Here is a 23,545-nt window from a genome sequence, read left to right as displayed (position 1 = left end):
ACTCCTCTGTGCAGAGCATCTATCTACAGTACAGTATATTAACTATTTCAGTATTTTTCAATACTTTCCACCACTTGTATTTCTTAAGACTTTTGCTATGTTATGAAGGACATATCCATGAGACTAGGACAGTTGATATGTTATGAAGGACATATCCATGAGACTAGGACAGTTGATATGTTATGAAGGACATATCCATGAGACTAGAACAGTTGATATGTTATGAAGGACATTTCCATGAGACTAGGACAGTTGATATGTTATGAAGGACATATCCATGAGACTAGGACAGTTGATATGTTATGAAGGACATATCCATGAGACTAGGACAGTTGATATGTTATGAAGGACATATCCATGAGGTCATATTGTATAATGTCTGTACTATGGTTGTTAGACAAACTGCGCCCTCTAGTGGTCGATATGATGTTTAGAGTTCCTCCTGAAACCTGCACAGCCTCGCTTTAACGGATGTTAAAACGCGGAACAGTTGCACCAAAGTTGTGGTAAGTAGACTACTGTCCGCTACTGTCTGTTACTTGCACCATAAGTGAGACATGTTGGGATGTTGTGTAATACAACGATCAGTTACTAAACTGTGATATTGTTACTACATGCTGCGAAGTTCGAACTGTCTTATGCAACACAGTATGACAGTATCTGACATGTGGACGAGGCAGCTTCTTCTCTGGACTTTGAGCCTCTGCAAACTTTGACACCAACCAAGTGAACTCCGTTAGATCTCCGTCCAGCTCATTTGGAGTAAACAGACAGTAACAGGTGGGTCACTTTAGAACTAGACTAAACTCATTGAAGATAAACATAGTAAGGAGATTGAAGAGATTGAAATAGTAAACTATTCAGTCATCAGAAACGACAGGAACAGGTATGGGGGTGGTGTCTGCATGTACATTCACAACGATATTATATTTAACACCCGGTATGACCTGAATCGTGACGAATTAGAATCTGTTTGGGTTGAAATTATCTTTAACAAAGCAAAACCGGTGCTGGTTGGTACTATCTACAGACCTCCCGATCAGAATGATTTCTATGATATTCTTGAGGGGTGCTTGGATGACGTTGACTGTGTGGAAAAGATTCTTATTGGGGATTTGAACACGGACATGCTCAGAAATGAAGCATCCGTCTTCAAATCCTTCACTAGGTTTTCTGAATTACACGGTCTCCGCCAACAAATTACCAAACCCACTAGGGTGTGTATTTCTACTCAAACCACCATAGATCTCATTCTAACATCGGATGAGTCCAAAATCTCCAAGAGTGGGGTTATTGCAGTGGTGTAGTCTAGTTTTTTCTAGTGGGTATACTGTGATTTTGCCCCAGTCAGAGCGACACCTGTCCCGTAGCGACACCCCATAAGCACCACCACACTCACTTATGCATACAGTATGCATCTACACCGGTGTTTGCTGCCCTGGGGGGGGGGGGCATGGACTGTACTTGTACATCAAGCTGCCTCACGCTACAGAAACAGGAGATAGGCTCCTGCCCCCTAAGGGCCGTTAGGCTCGAGAACCATCGGTTCTCAAGGCTACTTATGTGGTCTTGACTACATGTCCACTTTCTCACCTGGTTCTTGCTCTCTCTCTCTGGTGTGCTGACTCCATCCTGCTCTCTCTCCTCCTCTCCCTCTCTATCCTCCTCTCTCCCTCTTTTGCTGTCAACCAAAAGGCAAACATAACAACCAGAGTATTTATAATTTAATAAGAGGTATAAATTGAATTCATATCAAATCATAACATCATTCTAATTGAATATTGGGTTGCTGTGGGCAATGCAGTCAGATACTGTCTTTACTTACTCTCTCACCTGTAAGAAAATCGTATGTCCAACTACAAAAAACAGACATTTCCAATGAGTGAGGGTTTGTTCCAATGCTTCAATCCACTGTCCATGTACTGTAAATATACGATTATGGTATTACCATAAAGCCCAATTCTAGCAGAATAAGAAAGATAGTATATCTACTTTAAGTAAAATAATAAAGTGCCTCCAGTTAGCTCTTTAGCTGGCATGTGTGCAGCAGACTAGCTCATCTCATCACCTCTAAGCTAGTTAGCTTGCTAGTTATTTGACACTATTATTCACACCATGAAACTATAATCAGACACTTTCTAATCACAATAATAACGACTAATTTGAAGTTACCAACCTTCTCTGTCAGAACACAGTAATTATATTTGCTAACGTTTCAACTTGCTTACTTTCATCTACAGAGCTTTCACCCTGCAAAAACTCTCTCACACAAAACAAAAACAAAAACCATTCTCTCCAGCGGCACGAAGCTGTGTGTGGAGGTCTGACCCGCCCGCGAATTTGCGAAACCTAGGATGGTAAGGGGAGGCAGGGCAATACCGCTACCTGATTGGTTGGCGAAGCACTCCCTCATTGCCCCCTCATTGGCTGGCGAGACTCGTGCCCTGCCTCCCCCTACCATCCTAGGTTTCGCAAATTCGCGGCCCGCCCACCCCAAGGCTCTATAGGGGAAATACTGAGACTAGCATTCTGAACGACTGGTTATGCGATAACAAACATGTCAGAAAGTTCGAAGTAAGTGCTTCGTAACACAGACGGGGTGAATGTACGCCGTTACGTATCCTCGCGCATTTTTTAGTGGGTATACGCAAATCCTTGTCCTTTCCTAGTGGGTATACGGCGTAGTCCTGCGTATCACGTAGACTACACCACTGGGTTATTGTATGTGGGCTAAGTGATCATTACATGATCTTTTGCACTCGTAAAAAGCATAAACCCAAGGCTGGCGGTCATAAAACTGTAACCACTAGATCCCTTAAATCCTATTCTAGTGAGGCCTTAAACCATAAACTGGAGAATCAAGACTGGTTAGATGAACTAAAAAGCACACAGGTTGAGGAGGCATGGCTAGGTTTCAAAACCAAATTCCTAAATATTATTGACAGTATAGCCCCCATGAGAACCACCAGGGTTAAAGCCCGATCGGAACCATGGATGAATTCGGACATTCTAAATGCTATGAAAGTCAGAGACCTAAAATGCTCTGAAGTTCAAAAATGCAAATCAAAATGAGTGAAACACTTAAACGAAGATCTCAAAAACCACTTTGAGAAAATTAAAAAACAATGCAACAAACTATGCAATCAGGTAATTACCATGACCAAATCTGCTAAGAAAAAATACCTCGATAACAAAATCGAAGAAAACTTAAACAAACCACGTGACCTTTGGAAGCTACTTAATAGCCAACTAGGTTGCAGTCAAAAACTCAAAACCAGGTCTACAAACATCAGCATAAAATCTGGAGATTCTCTCTTTACAGACAAGCTGGATGTGGCTAAGTGCTTAAACACTTTCTTTACAACCATAGCCACTAAATTAGTTAACAATCTACCACCCCACTCAGGGCGTTATGGTGTAGAGCACATCCATGCGTTCTACAATAAACTGGGTGTACGCAAAGATGATTTTAAACTCTCCATGGTGTCAAACGATGAGGTGTTTAAAAAACTGGGCGCTCTACACTCAGAAAAGGCCACGGGCCATGACAATATTCCAGCCAGATTTCTAAAAGACTCAGCTGCCTCCATTACCCCAATCATCACCCACATAATAAACCTCTCCATCAAACAGGGACACGTCCCCCTTGACTTTAAAATAGCAAGGGTAACCCCACTGTATAAAAAAGGAAGCAAATTAGACCCAGGCAACTACCGACCTGTTTCTATTCTTAATTCCATCTCGAAACTTATGGAAAAAATAGTTTATGAACAGGTTGATAGGTACCTTACCGAAAAAAATCTGATGTATGAATTTCAATCAGGATTCAGAACATCCCATTCCACTGACACATGCCTTCTCTATTTGAACGACCACATCAACCATGAGGTGGACTCGGGCAAGTACTGCGGCATGGTCATGCTGGACCTCCAGAAGGCCTTCGACACAGTAGATCACCACATATTGTTAGATAAACTGAAAGCAATTGGGTTCGATAGAACATCGGTGAGCTGGATGCAATCCTACTTAGAGGGGAGGGAACAGGTGGTTAGTGTGAACGGAACACTGTCCCCCCCCCTCCCAGTGACCTGCGGCGTTCCACAAGGAAGCATATTGGGACCTTTACTGTTCCTAATATATGTGAATGACATGTCATCAGCATGTGATTGCAATTTGTTCCTGTTCGCGGATGACTCGGCTCTGCTGGTCTCTGACAGGGACATATTGCAGGTGGAAAAAGCGCTAAGCACTGAACTGAGTAGAATCTGCATCTGGCTAGCTGACAATAAACTATCAATACACCTAGGTAAAACTGAAACCATCCTATACGGATCCCCATCTAAACTCAGAAAGGCTGTAAATTACAAAATAAAAGTGGGTAACATTACTATCACAAGAAAAGAGGATATTACATACCTGGGCTCCATCTTAGAGGCAAATCTTTCCGGAGATAAAATGGCAGCAAAAGTAATCAAAAAAGTTAACCATAGAACTAGATTATTGTACAGGATATCCTCACTTGTCAGTAAAAACACACTGAGGACCCTATCAGGAGCTCTCATTCAATGTCACTTCGACTATGCCGTAACATCATGGTACTATAGAACCACAAAGGCCCAAACAACAAGACTCCAGACAGCCCAAAATAAACTGGTTAGGCTTCTGCTAGGCCTCAACCCTAGGACACATCTAACCGCTGCTCATTTTTTGAGCCTTGATTGGCTACGAGTAGTTGACAGAGTGCAGCAGCTTGCACTGGGCCTGGTCTTCAAGATACGCTACACCACAAAGACACCCAAGTACCTGTCAACATACTTCCAAAAAGTGAACAACGTCCACACATACAATACCAGAGGAAGCTCCACGAACCACGTTCAACCGCGTTGCACCACAAACAAGGGGTTAAACTCGTTTGCAAACTATGCAGTAAAAATGTGGAACGCCCTTCCTATAATCTTAAAGGAGTGCAAAACACTGCCCACCTTCAAAACCACTCTCAAAAAACATTTACAGGAGGCTGCAATCCGTAACTGGACCCTCTAAATCAAAAATCAAATTAAAAGACCCGAACTACCCACTGTACATACTTTGTGTTTTGTCCCCCGCCCTCACCTGTGGTGTATGTCCCCACCTGTCCTACCCGCTGTACATACCTTATGTTTTGTTGTATTGTTCTTCCCATGATGGATGTATGTTTATCTTGTAGATAGTACTAGTTATTTGTCTGTATTATCTTGTAGATAGTACTAGTTTTTTTTGTCTGTCTTACATGTAACGATGAATTGAGAATCAAGGACCCCAATTGAAATAAGCCAGTGGCTTTCTTGGGTTTTTATCCTGTTAGTTGACCTTGTATGTAATATGTACTTTCATGTACCTACTTCTGCAAATCTTCTAATACAGTTTTCAATCAATCAATCAAAAAGGCTACAGTCTTAGTTGTCTTGTTTAAAGAAGCTGTCAGACTAGATCATCTATAGTTTGGTGTGTCTCCGTGTCTGTGTCTCTGTCTGTGTGTCTGTGTCTGTGTGTCTGTGTCTGTGTCTCTGTCTGTGTCTGTCTGTGTCTCTGTCTGTGTCTGTGTCTCTGTCTCTGTCTCTGTGTGTGTCTGTGTCTCTGTCTGTGTCTGTGTCTGTGTCTGTGTCTCCAGGATGTCAGAGCGAGGCAGAGCTCCCGGCCCGGTGCTGGTGGTGCGCCCGGCCAGAGGCCTGGTGGATGAGCGGGTCCGCGTGCTGGTCCAGAGCCTGACCCCGGGTCAGCAGGTCACCCTGCACGCGCTGGTCCACTCAGACGACCAAGACTACTGGGAGGCGTATGGTCACTACGTCAGTAACGCTGCCGGGCTGGTAGACGGTACGTATGTTCACTACGTCAGTAACGCTGCCGGGCTGGTAGACGGTACGTATGTTCACTACGTCAGTAACGCTGCAGGCCTGGTAGACGGTACGTATGTTCACTACGTCAGTAACGCTGCAGGGCTGGTAGACGGTACGTATGTTCACTACGTCAGTAACGCTGCAGGCCTGGTAGACGGTACGTATGTTCACTACGTCAGTAACGCTGCAGGCCTGGTAGACGGTACGTATGTTCACTACGTCAGTAAAGCTGCAGGCCTGGTAGACGGTACGTATGTTCACTACGTCAGTAACGCTGCAGGGCTGGTGGACGGTACGTATGTTCACTACGTCAGTAACGCTGCAGGGCTGGTGGACGGTACGTATGGCCACTACGTCAGTAACGCTGCTGGCCTGGTAGACGGTACGTATGTTCACTACGTCAGTAACGCTGCAGGGCTGGTGGACGGTACGTATGGCCACTACGTCAGTAACGCTGCAGGCCTGGTAGACGGTACGTATGTTCACTACGTCAGTAACGCTGCAGGCCTGGTAGACGGTACGTATGTTCACTACGTCAGTAACGCTGCAGGCCTGGTAGACGGTACGTATGTTCACTACGTCAGTAACGCTGCAGGGCTGGTAGACGGTACGTATGGGCCTGGTGGACGGTACGTATGGTCACTACGTCAGTAACGCTGCCGGGCTGGTAGACGGTACGTATGTTCACTACGTCAGTAACGCTGCAGGCCTGGTAGACGGTACGTATGTTCACTACGTCAGTAACGCTGCAGGGCTGGTAGACGGTACGTATGGGCCTGGTAGACGGTACGTATGTTCACTACGTCAGTAACGCTGCAGGGCTGGTAGACGGTACGTATGTTCACTACGTCAGTAACGCTGCCGGGCTGGTAGACGGTACGTATGGTCACTACGTCAGTAACGCTGCCGGGCTGGTAGACGGTACGTATGTTCACTACGTCAGTAACGCTGCAGGGCTGGTGGACGGTACGTATGTTCACTATAGGGGTGGGCATCAATGATCGATGATCGATTAATTGATCGATAAGGTCTTGGTCGATCACAAAATATTTTGCTCGATAATCGTTTTTTTTAAATATTTTTTTTATTTTATTTTATAATAATAATAATAATGGAAATTAGTTTGTCCACGTTATGTGTGAGAAATGAACTTTGCATTTGCCTTCGCATTGAATTTCACAACGCAGTACGGCATGACGGAAGTTCCCGTACGTTAGTGTAACCTGACCTCCAGTAAACGAAGCTTGGTGTGGGAGCATTTTGATCTGAAAGGCGACCTTGTTCATTGCAAACACTGCGCAGTGACCTATAAATATAATACGACGATGACCCCGATGAAATACCACCTGCAAGCCGTACACCCGACCCTGACTGCTCCTTCGCTACCTTGTACTTCTCAGCCCTCCATCATGCCTCATCTTATACGCGGGAGGTGTGATGCACAACGCCTACAGTCTCTCGCTGGAGTTTAAATTTAAGTTAAGCTGGACGCTCTTAAGGACACTAACGTTTTCAGTCATCCTCCTATTTGTGAGTAACTGTTTTTTTACTGCTCCTATGGTGAGTTACTTATTTTCTATATTTTTATTTATAATGTAAAATGTGTTTTTAAGTTAAACAATTTAGGCTACTCACTGCCTTGTTTAAGAGGATTGTTATCTGACTGTAGTGTCTAGTTAATGTGAATGAATGAATGTGTGCATTGTGCAATTCTGCAATAGCAACACAAATAAAGTTTTTTCCCCAAGGAAAACATGCTTGTTATTTCTGCCCTATTATTTTTTTTTATATATTTTTTTTTTTATGAAAAAAAAGCTTATTGATTAATCGATAATTGATCGTTAATTCGTTACGATTATCGAAAAAAAAATGTTGATCGTTTGCCCAGCCCTAGTTCACTACGTCAGTAACGCTGCAGGGCTGGTAGACGGTACGTTTGGTCACTACGTCAGTAACGCTGCAGGGCTGGTGGACGGTACGTATGTTCACTACGTCAGTAACGCTGCAGGGCTGGTAGACGGTACGTATGGCCACTACGTCAGTAAAGGCCGATTTAAGCTTCTGCGTAAAATCTACGCCGTCGATTAACGCGCACCTCTCCAAAAATGTAACTACGCGTCAGTTTCTACGCAACCGTAAGCTCTGTGATTGGTCCGCTTGGTAGCACATGATTCCGACAAGATTCCGACTCTCTCGTCGGCCAAAATGCGGAAGCCATGACAGAAATGTCATTTACTTTTTCTGTAATTACTTATTAATAAAGATTTGAAAAATTATGATAACCATCGTATTATCTTAGTTTACTGTAATTTCAATGCATTATAGACATTTTCTTTACAACAAGCATAACAAAAATACGTTTTTTGATCGCTATTATGCCGCTATGAGTACACCGACCAACGTCGAACTATAAACTTGGACACCCCTTACGTAGGCTACGGTGTAGACGCGCGTAAATTCGACGCAGAAGCTTAAATCGGCCTTAACGCTGCAGGGCTGGTGGACGGTACGTATGAGCCACTACGTCAGTAACGCTGCAGGGCTGGTAGACGGTATACGTTTGGCCCAACGTTAGGCTCTGTTTGAGGGGTTTGAAGGAGGAGAGTTGAAGTAAATATTTCAGGTTTGCTTGCAGCACTACAGCTGTCATCAGTACAATGACAAGGTCGTTTCTGATCCACACTTGACAGGCCTTTGACTGTTGAACCCGTGTTCATTCTTGTGATTTATTTAGTGGTTTTTTTAATGTTTATGTTTTAACTTTTTACTAAGTTATTATGTTTTTAGGCTGTTTTTGTTTTTAACTTATTATGTTTTTAGGCTGTGTTTTTTTTAAACTCTGTAGCACTCTGAGATTCTTTTGAATGAAAAGTGCAATACAAATCAAATGCATTATTATTATTATTATTACTATTATGACCTCCCCTAATGTGTCCGTGTGTTTCACGTCTGTAGTTTCCAGTGATGTCAGCCTGGGAGGGACGTATGAAGGTGTGGAGCCCATGGGTCTGCTGTGGAGCATGAGGCCCGTACCTGGCAGCAGGACTGGGCTCAGGTAAACTCTCATAGCTTTATAGAACTTTATACAACGCATCGACCCGCTCCATTGTCTCTATTGGTCAGTTTGGACCATTGTCTCTATTGGTCAGTTTGGTCCATTGTCTCTATTGGTCAGTTTGCGTTCCAGCCGTGCCGATATCCATGACGCACGGCTAAATGGAATGTTGACACATCTTTTCATATTACTCTACTACAACTGTTCAGCGGATGAATACACTCGCAATAAAACATAGTTCCATTAAAACACATTAATTAAACGTTTCTCCTATTGATATTGATAGATAAATGTGGTAACCGTTGTATAAAAGCGTTATGGAACGAGAAGCCGTGGTATATGGTGGATATCGGCACAGCTAGGGGGTGTAAACCCTCTCTCCTCTCTGCTGTCACCTCAGTAAAGTAAACCCTCTCCTCTCTGCTGTCACCTCAGTAAAGTAAACCCTCTCCTCTCTGCTGTCACCTCAGTAAAGTAAACCCTCTCTCCTCTCTGCTGTCACCTCAGTAAAGTAAACCCTCTCCTCTCTGCTGTCACCTCAGTAAAGTAAACCCTCTCCTCTCTGCTGTCACCTCAGTAAAGTAAACCCTCTCCTCTCTGCTGTCACCTCAGTAAAGTAAACCCTCTCCTCTCTGCTGTCACCTCAGTAAAGTAAACCCTCTCCTCTCTGCTGTCACCTCAGTAAAGTAAACCCTCTCCTCTCTGCTGTCACCTCAGTAAAGTAAACCCTCTCCTCTCTCCTGTCACCTCAGTAAAGTAAACCCTCTCCTCTCTGCTGTCACCTCAGTAAAGTAAACCCTCTCCTCTCTGCTGTCACCTCAGTAAAGTAAACCCTCTCCTCTCTGCTGTCACCTCAGTAAAGTAAACCCTCTCCTCTCTGCTGTCACCTCAGTAAAGTAAACCCTCTCCTCTCTCCTGTCACCTCAGTAAAGTAAACCCTCTCCTCTCTGCTGTCACCTCAGTAAAGTAAACCCTCTCCTCTCTGCTGTCACCTCAGTAAAGTAAACCCTCTCCTCTCTGCTGTCACCTCAGTAAAGTAAACCCTCTCCTCTCTGCTGTCACCTCAGTAAAGTAAACCCTCTCCTCTCTGCTGTCACCTCAGTAAAGTAAACCCTCTCCTCTCTGCTGTCACCTCAGTAAAGTAAACCCTCTCTCCTCTCCCGTCACCTCAGTAAAGTAAACCCTCTCTCCTCTCTCCTGTCACCTTAGTAAAGTAAACCCTCTCTCCTCTCTCCCGTCACCTCAGGCTGAGGAAGAAGGACGTGCAGACGGCCCTGCTGGTGCAGCTGTCTGTGTACCGGGGTCACCTGGCCGGGGGGTTCAGGGGTCAGGCAGCGCTGGCCGGGGCGGTGGTGGAGCGATGGTACACGGCCCCCGGGGTGCGCAGGGTGGAGGTCACAGAGGGCGTGACAGGGACGCTGTTCCTGCCTCCAGGTATGACATCATCCTGCCTCCAGGTATGACATCATCCTGCCTCCAGGTATGACATCATCATGTCACAGGGACCCTCTTCCTGCCCCCAGGTACCATGGCACGGTTCTTTCCCCCTGCCAATACTGTGATGTTCATGACCTTTACCAACGTTTATGCTATGAATAGTTGGAAGCTAGCTAGCGTTAGGTGCGAGGCTGCTCGGTTAACCCATTAGCGGGTACTGGGGCTGCAAATACTTCATGAGATGTGCATACATGTTTAGTATCGGTTCTTCAGGCCTGTCCCTAAACGACTCTGACCGTGATGTTTACCTTCCTCAGGCCCCGGGCCCTTCCCCGCGCTGCTGGACCTGTGGGGGGGGGGCGGGGGGCTGGTGGAGTACCGCTCCGCCCTCCTGGCGTCCCACGGCTACGTCTCCCTGGCCCTGGAGTACATCACGCCCGGCTCCGACACTCACGTGGGGCCAGAGTACTTTGAGGTACCAAGAGCTTTTGTTCGTCTAAGTCTGTTTTGACTGATACCTCAGTGCAGTTATAACCATAGTTGTATATTCATCAGGCTTCTCCTAATGTGTAAGATGGGTCACAATAACCCTAACCCTCAATTCAGATGTTGTCGGGTTCAGAATACTTTAGTACAATTGTAGAAGCCGCTTTTACAGCCTTGAGTTGTCCAGATGTGTTGCTTACGGAGGACAGGTCAAGGCTGAGGTGTCCTGTACTCTCTGGGTGGGTGTAGGGAGAAGCTGCTACGTTTACTATCCCTGTTTAAAGGCTCATTCACCTTTTCATCAAACAATTCATGGTCCTACACACTGAATTTAAACTCTTTAGTGTTGTGCAGTACAATGTCTCATTTGTCTTGGTGTTTGACCCTAACCCTAACCTTATGCACTAGAGCAGGGGTGGCCAACCCGCGGCTCGCGAGCCGCATGTGCAGGGGTGCACATAACTTTTTGGGGCCAGTGCTCAGAGGAGCACCTAGGGATGCTGCTTGGTGCTCCCCGAGCTCGCGAGTCACGACCCGTCCCACAGGATGGATGAAAAAGACATTTATTCATAAATAAAGATGAACGAACAAATGATTGTGTGCGAAACAAATGCGAAATCAAATGACTGCTCTTTAAGCATGAAAGTCTGTCAGACTCCTTTAAACACAATGAAATCAACTGACATCTCTTTAAGCACTAACTGAATGTCTGTTCTTTAAACACACTGAAATAAACGGACATCTCTTTAAGCACTGCTCTGTTCTGTAAACACTGAAATCAACTTTTCAACAAAAAGTTACAGCCTAAGCATTTACTTATGCAGTAAGTAAATTCCTCTCCCAGCGGTTCCAGCTGTTGGTGCGCAAGAGCGCCTTCATGCGGCTGATCTGCCGCGCAGCATGCATTTTGGCGACGCATGCGCACTGGCGCACCAGTTATGTGCACCCCTGCGCATGTGGCTCTTTGCCTGTCTGTGTGCGGCTCTTCAATCCATTCATTAAAAGTGCGTGGCTCACTCTCTGTGTCTCGATAGACATTGTTTTGGTATGGCAATATATGGCACTCGCCATACCTGGATTCAAAAATAAAAAAAATCCCCAGAAAATGTAATCTGAATCACGTTGTGTCATGTTGGTGATTTTATCCACACAACGGTAACTCAACATCCTCCCGGCTCCATCTCACCCCACCAGCCAGGCGATGTAGTGGAGCGCAGGGTTGCCAGACGGGATTTGACAATTTCCAGCCCAACCAGTCTAAAAGCTGCCGAATCCACCCGTCCAGTGTGACCAAAAGTAGCCCAATCTGGCAACACTGGTGGAGCGACATCGGTTCCTCAATAAACAAGCCACGAGTAACGTTAATGTTAAAATCTTGTCCACGATTCTCGTTCATTCAGGTGGGTTAAACAAACTGTATAAACGCCATAATACTGTTGGTTCAAATGTAATATATTAATGAACAAGTTCATGTCATGTTCTGTCAAACATGTTCTAATGTTATTTTTGTGAAAAAACGGACCTAACGTCACCCGCGATTGTGAAGCTAACTCTAACAAGCTAGTTAGCAAACATTAAAGATTACAACAGCTAGTTTACGTATGTCAACAATGTCTCTATTCTCAATAATTTCAGTAATAATTGTACCAAATTGGGGCCAGTAAAACTAACTTGTGTGTAAGTTATATGTGTGTGCAGGCATGTTTTGATATTGTCAATCGTCTCACTTTTAGTAGGTGAGCTGTAACAAAAATATGCCAGGGGAAAAAAGGAAAATGGACATAAAGACCTTTTTTGGTCAAAGGGCAGCAGAGACAAGTACAGGGACACAGGTGAGGTCTAAACAGGTGACAGGGACAGGGACACAGGTGAGGTCTCACAATACTAGTGTTTTAACCGTGCAGTTAATTTAGAGTTGAGAATAGCTAAATCTGTAATGTTTTGTTTCTAAGGAGATTGAACCAGTCTGCCTGCTAGGAAAGATGTAGATTACCACCTACATACTGTAGTTGTCTCCTTTATTCATTACCTTAATGTCATATAAGTCAATTGTATAGAAACAACTCACCGAAATTGACTATTGCACAACTGATTTGGCAAAAAAAATCCACCAAGGGGGGGAAACCCCCCCACTCAGACCTTGCCATACCTTGGCCTTTGCTGAAATGACAACACTGGTCTCATAGCCATTTGGAAATGTATTGCGTGTGTGTGTGTGTGTGAGAGTGAGAGCTTTTGAATGAATGAATGGTCTTTATTGTCATTGCTATAGTACAGGTACCAAACAATGAAATGTAGGAGGGGGGGCTCCCCTGGTGTTAGGAAAGAAAAAAAAACAAAAAAAACAAGAAGGGAAAGGAGCTGGTTTACATAAATAAAGGCTATGTACACTATCCACTATACTATACTGTACAGATAGACGACTAGGGTTGTCATATTGCACATAGTGTTATTGCACATTCATTTAAAGTGTCGCAGTTTGCAGGCTTGAAATGTACATATTTGTGCCTCAGCATTACAAATTCTTTCAATCCAGCAGCTGCCATCAATCCGTCCAGACTGTCCAGGGCCCAGAACCTAGGTCTTTGCTGTGTTCAGGGCCTGGATGGCCCTGGGGTAGAAGCTGTGCTTCAGTCTGTTTGTCCTTGCGGCCATGGTCCTGTACCGCCTTTTCGAGGGCAGCCGGGCAAAGTGTTCGTCCTCAGACTTTTTCCTCCTGAAGTCCACGATGATTTCCTGGGTCTTTGACTTGTTCAGCAGCAGGTTGTTAACCTTGCACAGCTTGCTCAGCTGCTCTACCTCATCCCTGTACGCCGCCTCGTCCCCCCCCGAGATGCAGCCCACCACGGTGGTGTCGTCTGCAAACTTTACGATGGAGTTGCTGGGGTGGACGGGGGTGAAGTCGTAGGTGTAGAGGTTGTAGAGGATGGGGCTTAGCACGCAGCCCTGGGGGGACCCAGTGCTGAGTCTGAGGGCTGTGGAGGTGTGGGAGCCCACCCGCACCCTCTGGGGGCGGTCGGTCAGGAAGTCCTTGATCCATGCACATATAGAGTGTGATAGTCCCAGGTCTAGTAGTTTGGTCACTAGCCTGTCTGGAAGGATGGTGTTGAAGGCAGAGCTGAAGTCCACAAAGAGCAGTCTCGCGTAGCTGTTTCCACTCTCCAGGTGGGATAGAGTGGCGTGGAGAGTCGTCGCGATGGCGTCCTCTGTGGACCTGTGGGCTCTGTAGGCGAACTGGTATGGATCCAGGTTGGGCGGGAGGCGTGTGAGTATGTGGGCCCGGACTAGTTTCTCGAAGCACTTCATGATGATTGGTGTGAGTGCCACCGGGCGGTAGTCGTTTAGGCAGCTCACCGTGCTTTTCTTCGGGACTGGGATGATAGTTGAGGTTTTCAGGCAGGGTGGGATGGTGGCCTGGGACAGGGACTGGTTGAAGATGTTGGTGAAAACCCCGGCCAGCTGGTCGGTGCAGTCCCTCAGCACCCGTCCCAGGACGCCATCCGGCCCCGAGGCTTTCCTGGGGTCCACCGCCTTCAGCACGCGTCTCACTTCATGCTCTGTGAGGGTGAGGCTGCTGAGAGCTGGAGAGAGTGGTGTTTGTGTTGTGGTTACCTCCGTTCGCCCCTCGTCGAACCGGGCGTAGAAGGAGTTCAGCTTTTCCGCCAGCAGGGGGTCGTCCTCTGCGGCTGTGAGCCTGTTGGCTCTGAAGTTTGTCATGTGCTGAACCCCCTGCCACATCCGCCTGGAGTCGTTGCTCAGGAAGCATTCCTCAATCTTCTCTCTGTGGTCTGCCTTGGCCTCTCGGATGCCGCGCTTTAGTGAGCTTTTTGTGAGCCTGCATGTATGATGTGGCTCTTTCTGGTACCCCAACCATTTTTTTGGGCTCTTAGTCTCCGACTGGTTGGCCACCCCTGCACTAGAGCGTTATGCACTAGCATTTCCATTCATATACAAAGTAGGAATGAGACAATATTTCTTTAAGATTCTTGGCAGTCATACTTCAAAGAAAATGTAAAACGTTTATTTTTGCAATATCACTTTATACTGAATAAGCTTTGTATCCATGAATACAATATCCTGTATCATAACATGAAGTTGGAAAATGTGCTCATACAAATTGATTTGTAGTTAACTCCAGACTTGATTATGTGTCTTAGTAGTTTTGTTGTGTTGCAGGCAGCCTTCTCTGTTCTGAAACAGCACCCCCTGGTGTGTGGGAGCAGGGTGGCCATCCTGGGCCTGTCCTTTGGAACCTCAGTAGCTCTGGGCATCGCTGCGTACTCAACTGTGATCCAGGTAGGACAGAGTCACACCTCACTGTTCTGCTGGAAATAAAAACTGTGTGTGTGTGTGTGTGTGTGTGTGTGTGTGTGTGTGTGAGTCGGTATGTGTAACCTTGTAGAAACGAGTCCACAGTGACAATGCTGGTTATGCATTGAAGCATTCATTATGTTTCTATTTGAGAGTGCTGCCAGTATTATTTAAAAACTGATGTTTATTCAGAGTCAAGCACATATATATACTATATAACTATATATAACCTCCCTGTCCTCAGCCCAGGTGTCTGGTGTGTGTGATGTAACGTCCCTGTCCTGTCCTGTCCTCAGCCCAGGTGTCTGTCTGTGTGATGTAACGTCCCTGTCCTGTCCTGTCCTCAGCCCAGGTGTCTGTCTGTGTGATGTAACGTCCCTGTCCTGTCCTGTCCTCAGCCCAGGTGTCTGGTGTGTGTGAGCGGCAGTCACGTCCAGCCAGTCAAAGGATCCATTGCTGATGTCTTTGCAGAGATGAATAAGTACATACCACTGGTTTTGTCCTCATAACATAACAGATGTGCTATGTAGGGCTGTCCCAAACGACTATTTTTCTAACGATTAATCTAGCGATTATTTTTCGGTTAGTCGATTAGTCTAACGACTAATTTAACAATATTTTTTTTACTGTTCGGAAAATAAAATTTAAATAAATGTATTATCATGTGTAGGCCCCTTAATTTCCACCTCACTGCTATGTTTAGCCAACTTGAATGCCAACATGGCCATTTAGAAGTCTGTCCATCACCACAACACATAGCTAGCTAGTAGCTACATAGCTAGCTAACGTTACTCTCGCTGCTATGTTATGATTAGCTAAATTGATGCTAACGTAGCATGCGAGCTACGAGCTAGATAACGTACAGTAGGTGCGAGCACCACAATGACAATAGGCTACCGTAGCTAGCCAGCTACATAGCTAACGTTACTAACACCAGAAGACAAGACATACAAACTGTGGTGAGCTACATTGCTTGTGTAACATTAGCTAGTAGCTATCCATTTTTCACTCATACACGGCCGGAAAAGTGAACAGAAATACAACGGTGACTTACGGTGGTGCTATCTTGTGGCTGTCTTCACAAAGAGCTCCAGGATGCTTTCGCTTGAGGTGCTCGTTCATTGCAGACGTACTGCTGTGATAGGCCATTTCATTTTTGCTTTTTTTTTTGCTTTTTTTTTTGCTTATTTAAACGACGCACATTATGCAAGTCGACGTATTGACGTAGTCGATTACGTCGACGAATCGTAACAGCCCTAGTGCTATGACTTTTCCCTGCATGAAGGATCCAATGGAATAGTGCCAAAACTGCAAATCTGACCAGCCTCATCTGACCAGCCTGCACCAAACTGACAACGTTTTACTATTTACTTTAGTCTTACTTCTCAACCCAGGTCTGCTTCATACATCTATCATATATCTATATCTATCTATGTCTATATCTATATCTATATCTATATCTATATCTATATCTATCTATGTCTATATCTATGTCTATATCTATATCTATATCTATATCTATATCTATCTATCATGTGTCTGTGTCTACCTATATCTATATCTCTATCTCTATCTATATCTACCTATATCTATACCTATATCTATATCTATATCTATATCTATATCTATCTATGTCTATATCTATACCTATATCTATATCTATATCTATATCTATACCTATATCTCTATCTCTATCTATATCTATATCTATATCTATACCTATATCTATATCTATATCTATCTATGTCTATATCTATATCTAGGTCAAGGACCCCAATTGAAATAAGCCAGTGGCTTTCTTGGGTTTTTATCCTTTTAGTTGACCTTGTATGTAATATGTACTTTCATGTACCTACTTCTGCAAATCTTCTAATAAAGTTTTCAATCAATCAATCAATCTATCTATGTCTATATCTGTCATGTGTCTGTGTCTCTACCTATATCTATATCTCTATCTATATCTACCTATATCTATATCGATATCTGTCATGTGTCTGTGTCTCTACAGGAACGTGAGGAAGACGCGCCATGATGAGGAGGGCAGGGTGATCTGGCGGGACCTGCTCCTGCCCATCCCTACAGACCCCAGCAAGAAGGTGGAGGTGAGCTGGAAGACCTTCTGAGCCTGATCCACACAGTGTGTAATTGACCTATCGCTAAGCCACGCCCCCTTTGAAAACTCAGACAAACAAACAACGCTTCACTGACAGTGACTGACTGACTGACGGTGACTGAATGACATTCAATGACTTACAATGGCCGGAGTTGGCAAATTTCTGATTTCTGATTCACCACAGCAAGTAATAGACATGTTTTTTTAAAAAGATGACAAGAATATTTCGTCTAGAAGCTTTTCACCATCAGATATTAGCGAGTTGTTTGTCCGAGTTTTCTGCCTGTCGTGACTTTTGCTGTGATATGATTGGACAAATTCTATTTTGGGCCGTGGCTTAGCGATAGGTCCATTGTCCCGTCTGAACTTACGTCAGCGTTACTCCTCTGTTGCTGCGTCTCCATCAGATGGGACGAATCCGCTGTCCTGTCCTGCTGATCGTAGGCGAGGACGACCAGAACTGGCCGACCGCCGAGTCAGCAGAGGACGTGAGTGTCTCTGTCCACATCTGTCTGCCACTGCAGTCCACCCTCACATAGTAACACAGATATGGTGTAGTAGGACGTCCTCACATAGTAACACAGATATGCTGTAGGACGTCCTCACATAGTAACACAGATATGGTTTAGGACATCCTCACATAGTAACACAGAGATGGTGTAGGACGTCCTCACATAGTAACACAGATATGGTGTAAGACGTCCTCACATAGTAACACACAGATATGGTGTAGTAGGACGTCCTCACATAGTAACACAGAGATATGGTGTAGGACGTCCTCACATAGTAACACAGAGATATGGTGTAGGACGTCCTCACATAGTAACACAGAGATATGGTGTAGGACGGTACTCAAATTGAATATTCTTAGCACAGACACAACAGTACTACTTTTAAAGCACATATTTCCAATTTGTCATGTTATTCTCTGCCCGAAATCTAGGTGTAATTACAGTATACAGAGTAGATTGTCCTACAAAGACACTTAGATTTAGATTTAGTAATCTAAATTAAATAGACCCCTATACTTTCTTTTATTTTTGGTTTCTTTTTATTATCACTACTCTATCTTTTCAGTTTGTAAAGCGTGTTGAAGCTCATGACATTAAGTTGAGTTTGGTTGATACGTTATGTGCAATGTGCCATTATTCTTTGGCCAGAACGGGACCCTGTGCCTTCTCATTAGCAGAACATGAAGGCTTCTTTAGTAAAAGGTAAACGTCTTTGATGTCTTAGACTTTGTTAAATAATAATAATAATAATAATAATAATAATATAATAATAACTTTTATTTGTATAATGTTGCAGCTCAAAGGGCTCCAATCATTATATAATCATAATTTAATGGTTTAGTCATTTAAATGCAATATTAAACAGATGGGTTTTTAGTCGTGACTTGAACATATGTGCTGAGGTTGCATCCCTAATGTAAACTGGCAGTGAGACACAATCTGGAGCATAAAATGAGAATGCAGCCTCACCAGATCTCTTCTTTTGTACATGTGGTACACAGAGAAAACCAACGTCAGAAGACCTGAGAGCTCTACTGGGCTGGTATGCTAGCAGAAGACCTGAGAGCTCTATCAGGCTGATATGCTAGCAGAAGACCTGAGAGCTCTATTGGGCTGATATGCTAGCAGAAGACCTGAGAGCTCTATTGGGCTGATATGCTAGCAGAAGACCTGAGAGCTCTATTGGGCTGATATGCTAGCAGAAGACCTGAGAGCTCTATTGGGCTGATAAGCTAGCAGAAGACCTGAGAGGTCTATTGGGCTGATATGCTAGCAGAAGACCTGAGAGCTCTATTGGGCTGATATGCTAGCAGAAGACCAGAGAGCTCTACTGGGCTGATATGCTAGCAGAAGACCTGAGAGCTCTATTGGGCTGATATGCTAGCAGAAGACCTGAGAGCTCTATTGGGCTGATATGCTAGCAGAAGACCAGAGAGCTCTACTGGGCTGATATGCTAGCAGAAGACCTGAGAGCTCTATTGGGCTGACAGCTGTTGTGTTGTTTTTCTCCTCAGATGCAGCAGATGATGGAGGCGGCGGGTAACAGCCGCCTGCTGAGCGTCCTGTCCTACCCCGGCGCCGGCCACCTGATAGAGCCGCCCTACAGCCCCCACGTCCACGCCAGCAACTTCATGGCTGCTAAACAGAAGCGTAGGTTCTCTGTGTGTGTGTGTGTGTGTGTGTGTGTGTGTGTGTGTGTGTGTCTTTCCCAGTAAACAAAGAGTCCGAAAGACGTCCTCAGGGAAGCCGGAATGTGGGTTCAGATGACGTCTTTCTAGGACATCTTTAGGACGTCTTAAGGACTACAGAAGACGATTCTGTAGTCCATAAGACGTCCTAGAAAGACGTCATCTGAACCCACATTCCGGTGTTGTAAGGAATTCATTGATCACCTTTATAAGTGTGTATCAGGACAGAGCACAGGAGAGTAGGAACCAGTTGATACATCTGTGCTTTATTCAAGCCTTGCACAATACAAGTTAATTAGCCAAGCCTCTCTAGCCAAACCCCTCTCCCTATCTCTCTCACATTCCATTTTATGAACCATCCTCCTCCTCCCTGTGACCTTGGTACAGCTAGGAGACAAAGACAGGGAAACATGTACTGCCAACGGTTGTTTATAGTCATAGTAAGGGTTTTCTCCTCCTACACCGGCTTCCCTGAGGACGTCTTTTGGACTCTTTGTTTACTGGGTTCAGTATCTGTTCATGAAGTCAGGCTCTGGTTATGATTTTTTTTTTGCTTAATTGGACCTGGATGTCCTGAATGCCATGATGTTGTGATCAACTGCTTTGTTCACTGTTGATTGACCCACATGTTGGCTGAGTGGTGGTGATAACAATACCTATAATATATTTAAGCAATATCACACAATCAATCACAGCCGTGCTGATATTCAGTATAACAGCACGACCTCGAGTGTGATATTGCTTTTATACAACAGTTCTACAGCGCCATTTATTAGTTAACAGTAATAAGTGACAACAGATTATGATTTGGTTGTTTATTTAATCATTTATTTTGGCTCCGTCAACAAAAAATAGTTCCGCAACTGGACTGTTGCCTAGTAACCTGAACCCAAACATCTACAGGCTAGCTACTTTGTATTAACGGTCATTTCGGACTGATGCATAGAGTCCCAGTGCTGTTATACTGTATATCGGCACTCATGGAATGCCTCTTGTCCAATCAAATTACTTGGTCGGAACCAACTGAGTTTGACGAGGTGTAAAGAACTCCTGACCGTGTTATAGAGTTATAGAGACACAGGACAGCACGTCACAGGGTTCTGAGTTGCTTGGACGTTGCGTTGAACAAGGCTGTCTTGCATCATCATTTCATCATCATTTCTCCTGGCCGTTACTGAATATTTCTCAAAGCCGCTGGGCTCGTTTGTTCAGTTAGTTATGCGCAGAGGGCGCAGTTACACCCCGGCTGTAAACCCAGCTGGCAGTAGCACATTACTGCAAAACAGAGACGCCCTTAAACCCCGCGCCCCCTAACCCTAACCCTTTTACATGTTTGGCATTTAGCAGACACCTTATTCCAAAGCGACTTACAATCAATACATTTGACTAAGCAAGTGAATCATCAGTCCACCAGTCGTAGCAGGAAGAGTAATCCAGCTCAGGCCCGGGGCCTTTGGTAGAAGGAAAAACCTTCTTCTATGACCTTCTTCTAAACCTTCTAACCCTTTTGTGGATTATCATAAAGTGGGTTACCGCTTGTTGTCAATCTCAGATTGCACCTTTTACTGAACAACATGGTGTCTAAACATGGTTACAACATGGTGTCTAAACATGGTTACAACATGGTGTCTAAACATGGTTACAACATGGTGTCTAAACATGGTTACAACATGGTGTCTAAACATGGTTACAACATGGTGTCTAAACATGGTTACAACATGGTGTCTAAACATGGTTACAACATGGTGTCTTGTCCTCCCTGCTGTTGTGTTGCAGTGGTGGTTCTGTGGGGAGGAGAGACGCGGCCTCACAGTTACGCTCAGGAAGACTCCTGGCAGAAGACGCTGGACTTCCTGGAGGAACACCTGTACCGCAGCCCTGAGAGCCCTGCGCCTTCACACCTGTGACCTGTGACCTGTATCACACCTGTGACCTGTGACCTGTATCACACCTGTACCGCAGCCCTGAGAGCCCTGCGCCTTCACACCTGTGACCTGTCTCACACCTGTGACCTGTGACCTGTCTCACACCTGTGACCTGTGACCTGTACCACACCTGTGACCTGTGACCTGTATCACACCTGTGACCTGTGACCTGTATCACACCTGTGACCTGTATCACACCTGTGACCTGTATCACACCTGTAGACCAGGCTGTGGTCTGACTCTATAATAAAAATGTTTTATCCTGATCTAATATGTGATGACATTATTTGGTATCTCTTCCTCCAGAAACCCAGACCTAGTGAAACCCAGACCTAGTGAAACCCAGACCTAGTGACACACTACTTGTTTTCAATGAGCATGGTGTGATATCTCCTGTATTCTACAGGATGTGTGTCTGTGTGAAAGAGGTCATAGGTCAACTTAAGAGTTTGATGCCCCTGCAGCTTGTAAATAAAGGCCTTTAATAATATTACTATATTATAGGAGTGGGACTTCTGTCATTCTGTCTTTGGTGTTCTATTGCTCTGTTTGACATATTTTGCTTCAACAATGTTGTTAATCTATATAATTATATATATATTATTATAATATAGGGGTAAATCAGGGAATAATACAACATCAGTGAGATTTTTTTTTATCTAGACAATATCAAGTTTTACTACTAATAATATTTCTGGCAATATTAGATTTTACATTTTTAAATTGTATTAATTTGAAGTTTCCAGCCCAGTCGGTGGTCAGTTAGTCTAACAGACGAGGTTAAAGAAACGACGTTGTTATCAACCATCACCTCCACATCCTTATTACTGTCCTTATTTTAACACTGTTAAATAATAAAGAAAAAGTTTTTTTTTTACATTCAAAGACGATGTGTTTGCTTTAAGCCACACAGAACGTTCACGCAGTTCCCTGTTGATCAACCTTTAGCTCCTGTGGAATAATACCTTTGGAAAAAGACAAATTCAATTCAACTTTATTCTCCATGCTGAACAGGCTATAGTACATACAACAACAAGACACACAATATATACAGTACCAATACCAGTGAATACATATACTGTACAACTAAGTGCAAGAACATTTGGGGCTTTGGGGAAGAAACTGTTCAAGTGTTGTGATGTTTTTGACCTGGTGGCCCTGTACCGCTGTCCAGAAGGGAGTCACTCACACAAGCTGTGAGCTGGATTACAGTTTATTTAACCTTATTTATCTGTGCTCCTGACTCCTCCCTCTGTGCTCCTGACTCCTCCCTCTGTGTCCCTGACTCCTCCCTCTGTGTCCCTGACTCCTCCCTCTGTGTCCCTGACTCCTCCCTCTGTGTCCCTGACTCCTCCCTCTGTGCTCCTGACTCCTCCCTCTGTGTTCCTGACTCCTCCCTCTGTGTCCCTGACTCCTCCCTCTGTGTTCCTGACTCCTCCCTCTGTGCTCCTGACTCCTCCCTCTGTGTCCCTGACTCCTCCCTCTGTGTTCCTGACTCCTCCCTCTGTGTCCCTGACTCCTCCCTCTGTGTCCCTGACTCCTCCCTCTGTGTTCCTGACTCCTCCCTCTGTGTCCCTGACTCCTCCCTCTGTGCTCCTGACTCCTCCCTCTGTGTCCCTGACTCCTCCCTCTGTGCTCCTGACTCCTCCCTCTGTGTCCCTGACTCCTCCCTCTGTGCTCCTGACTCCTCCCTCTGTGTCCCTGACTCCTCCCTCTGTGTTCCTGACTCCTCCCTCTGTGCTCCTGACTCCTCCCTCTGTGTCCCTGACTCCTCCCTCTGTGCTCCTGACTCCTCCCTCTGTGTCCCTGACTCCTCCCTCTGTGTCCCTGACTCCTCCCTCTGTGTCCCTGACTCCTCCCTCTGTGTCCCTGACTCCTCCCTCTGTGTCCCTGACTCCTCCCTCTGTGCTCCTGACTCCTCCCTCTGTGTTCCTGACTCCTCCCTCTGTGCTCCTGACTCCTCCCTCTGTGTCCCTGACTCCTCCCTCTGTGTCCCTGACTCCTCCCTCTGTGCTCCTGACTCCTCCCTCTGTGCTCCTGACTCCTCCCTCTGTGTCCCTGACTCCTCCCTCTGTGTCCCTGACTCCTCCCTCTGTGTCCCTGACTCCTCCCTCTGTGTCCCTGACTCCTCCCTCTGTGTCC

At 45.1% G+C, this 23,545-nt stretch overlaps 1 protein-coding gene across 3 annotated transcripts; it reads left to right on the top strand.

Annotated features, from left to right (window-relative positions):
* The first annotated feature begins 450 nt into the window (after window positions 1–450).
* LOC308170365 (peroxisomal succinyl-coenzyme A thioesterase-like) lies at window positions 451–21,891 on the top strand. 3 transcript variants are annotated; one of them, XM_080545145.1, is made up of 11 exons: window positions 451–506; window positions 5,651–5,853; window positions 8,832–8,931; window positions 10,178–10,365; window positions 10,686–10,843; window positions 15,031–15,150; window positions 15,564–15,646; window positions 17,174–17,267; window positions 17,686–17,766; window positions 19,305–19,440; window positions 21,255–21,891. In XM_080545145.1, the coding sequence occupies exons 1-11, from the start codon at window positions 472–474 to the stop codon at window positions 21,383–21,385; spliced, it is 1,329 nt and encodes a 442-aa protein (XP_080401271.1). In that variant the 5' UTR covers window positions 451–471; the 3' UTR covers window positions 21,386–21,891. The 3 variants fall into 3 exon arrangements, with proteins under 3 accessions (XP_080401271.1, XP_080401273.1, XP_080401272.1); XM_080545147.1 differs by lacking the exon at window positions 451–506 and adding an exon at window positions 742–780; XM_080545146.1 differs by lacking the exon at window positions 451–506 and adding an exon at window positions 753–886.
* The last annotated feature ends 1,654 nt before the right edge of the window (window positions 21,892–23,545 follow it).

Source organism: Nansenia antarctica (assembly GCF_963989245.1).
Source record: "Nansenia antarctica genome assembly, chromosome: 14".
Lineage (NCBI taxonomy): Eukaryota > Metazoa > Chordata > Actinopteri > Argentiniformes > Microstomatidae > Nansenia > Nansenia antarctica.
This window is presented reverse-complemented; position numbering and strand designations above follow the sequence as displayed.

Coding starts and splice junctions, on each gene's coding strand:
- LOC308170365 (XM_080545145.1), top strand. CDS start 472: ATGTTAAAACGCGGAACAGTTGCACCAAAGTTGTG. Junction 8,932..10,177: donor GGCAGCAGGACTGGGCTCAG/GTAAACTCTCAT, acceptor CCGTCACCTCAG/GCTGAGGAAGAAGGACGTGC. Junction 10,366..10,685: donor GACGCTGTTCCTGCCTCCAG/GTATGACATCAT, acceptor TACCTTCCTCAG/GCCCCGGGCCCTTCCCCGCG.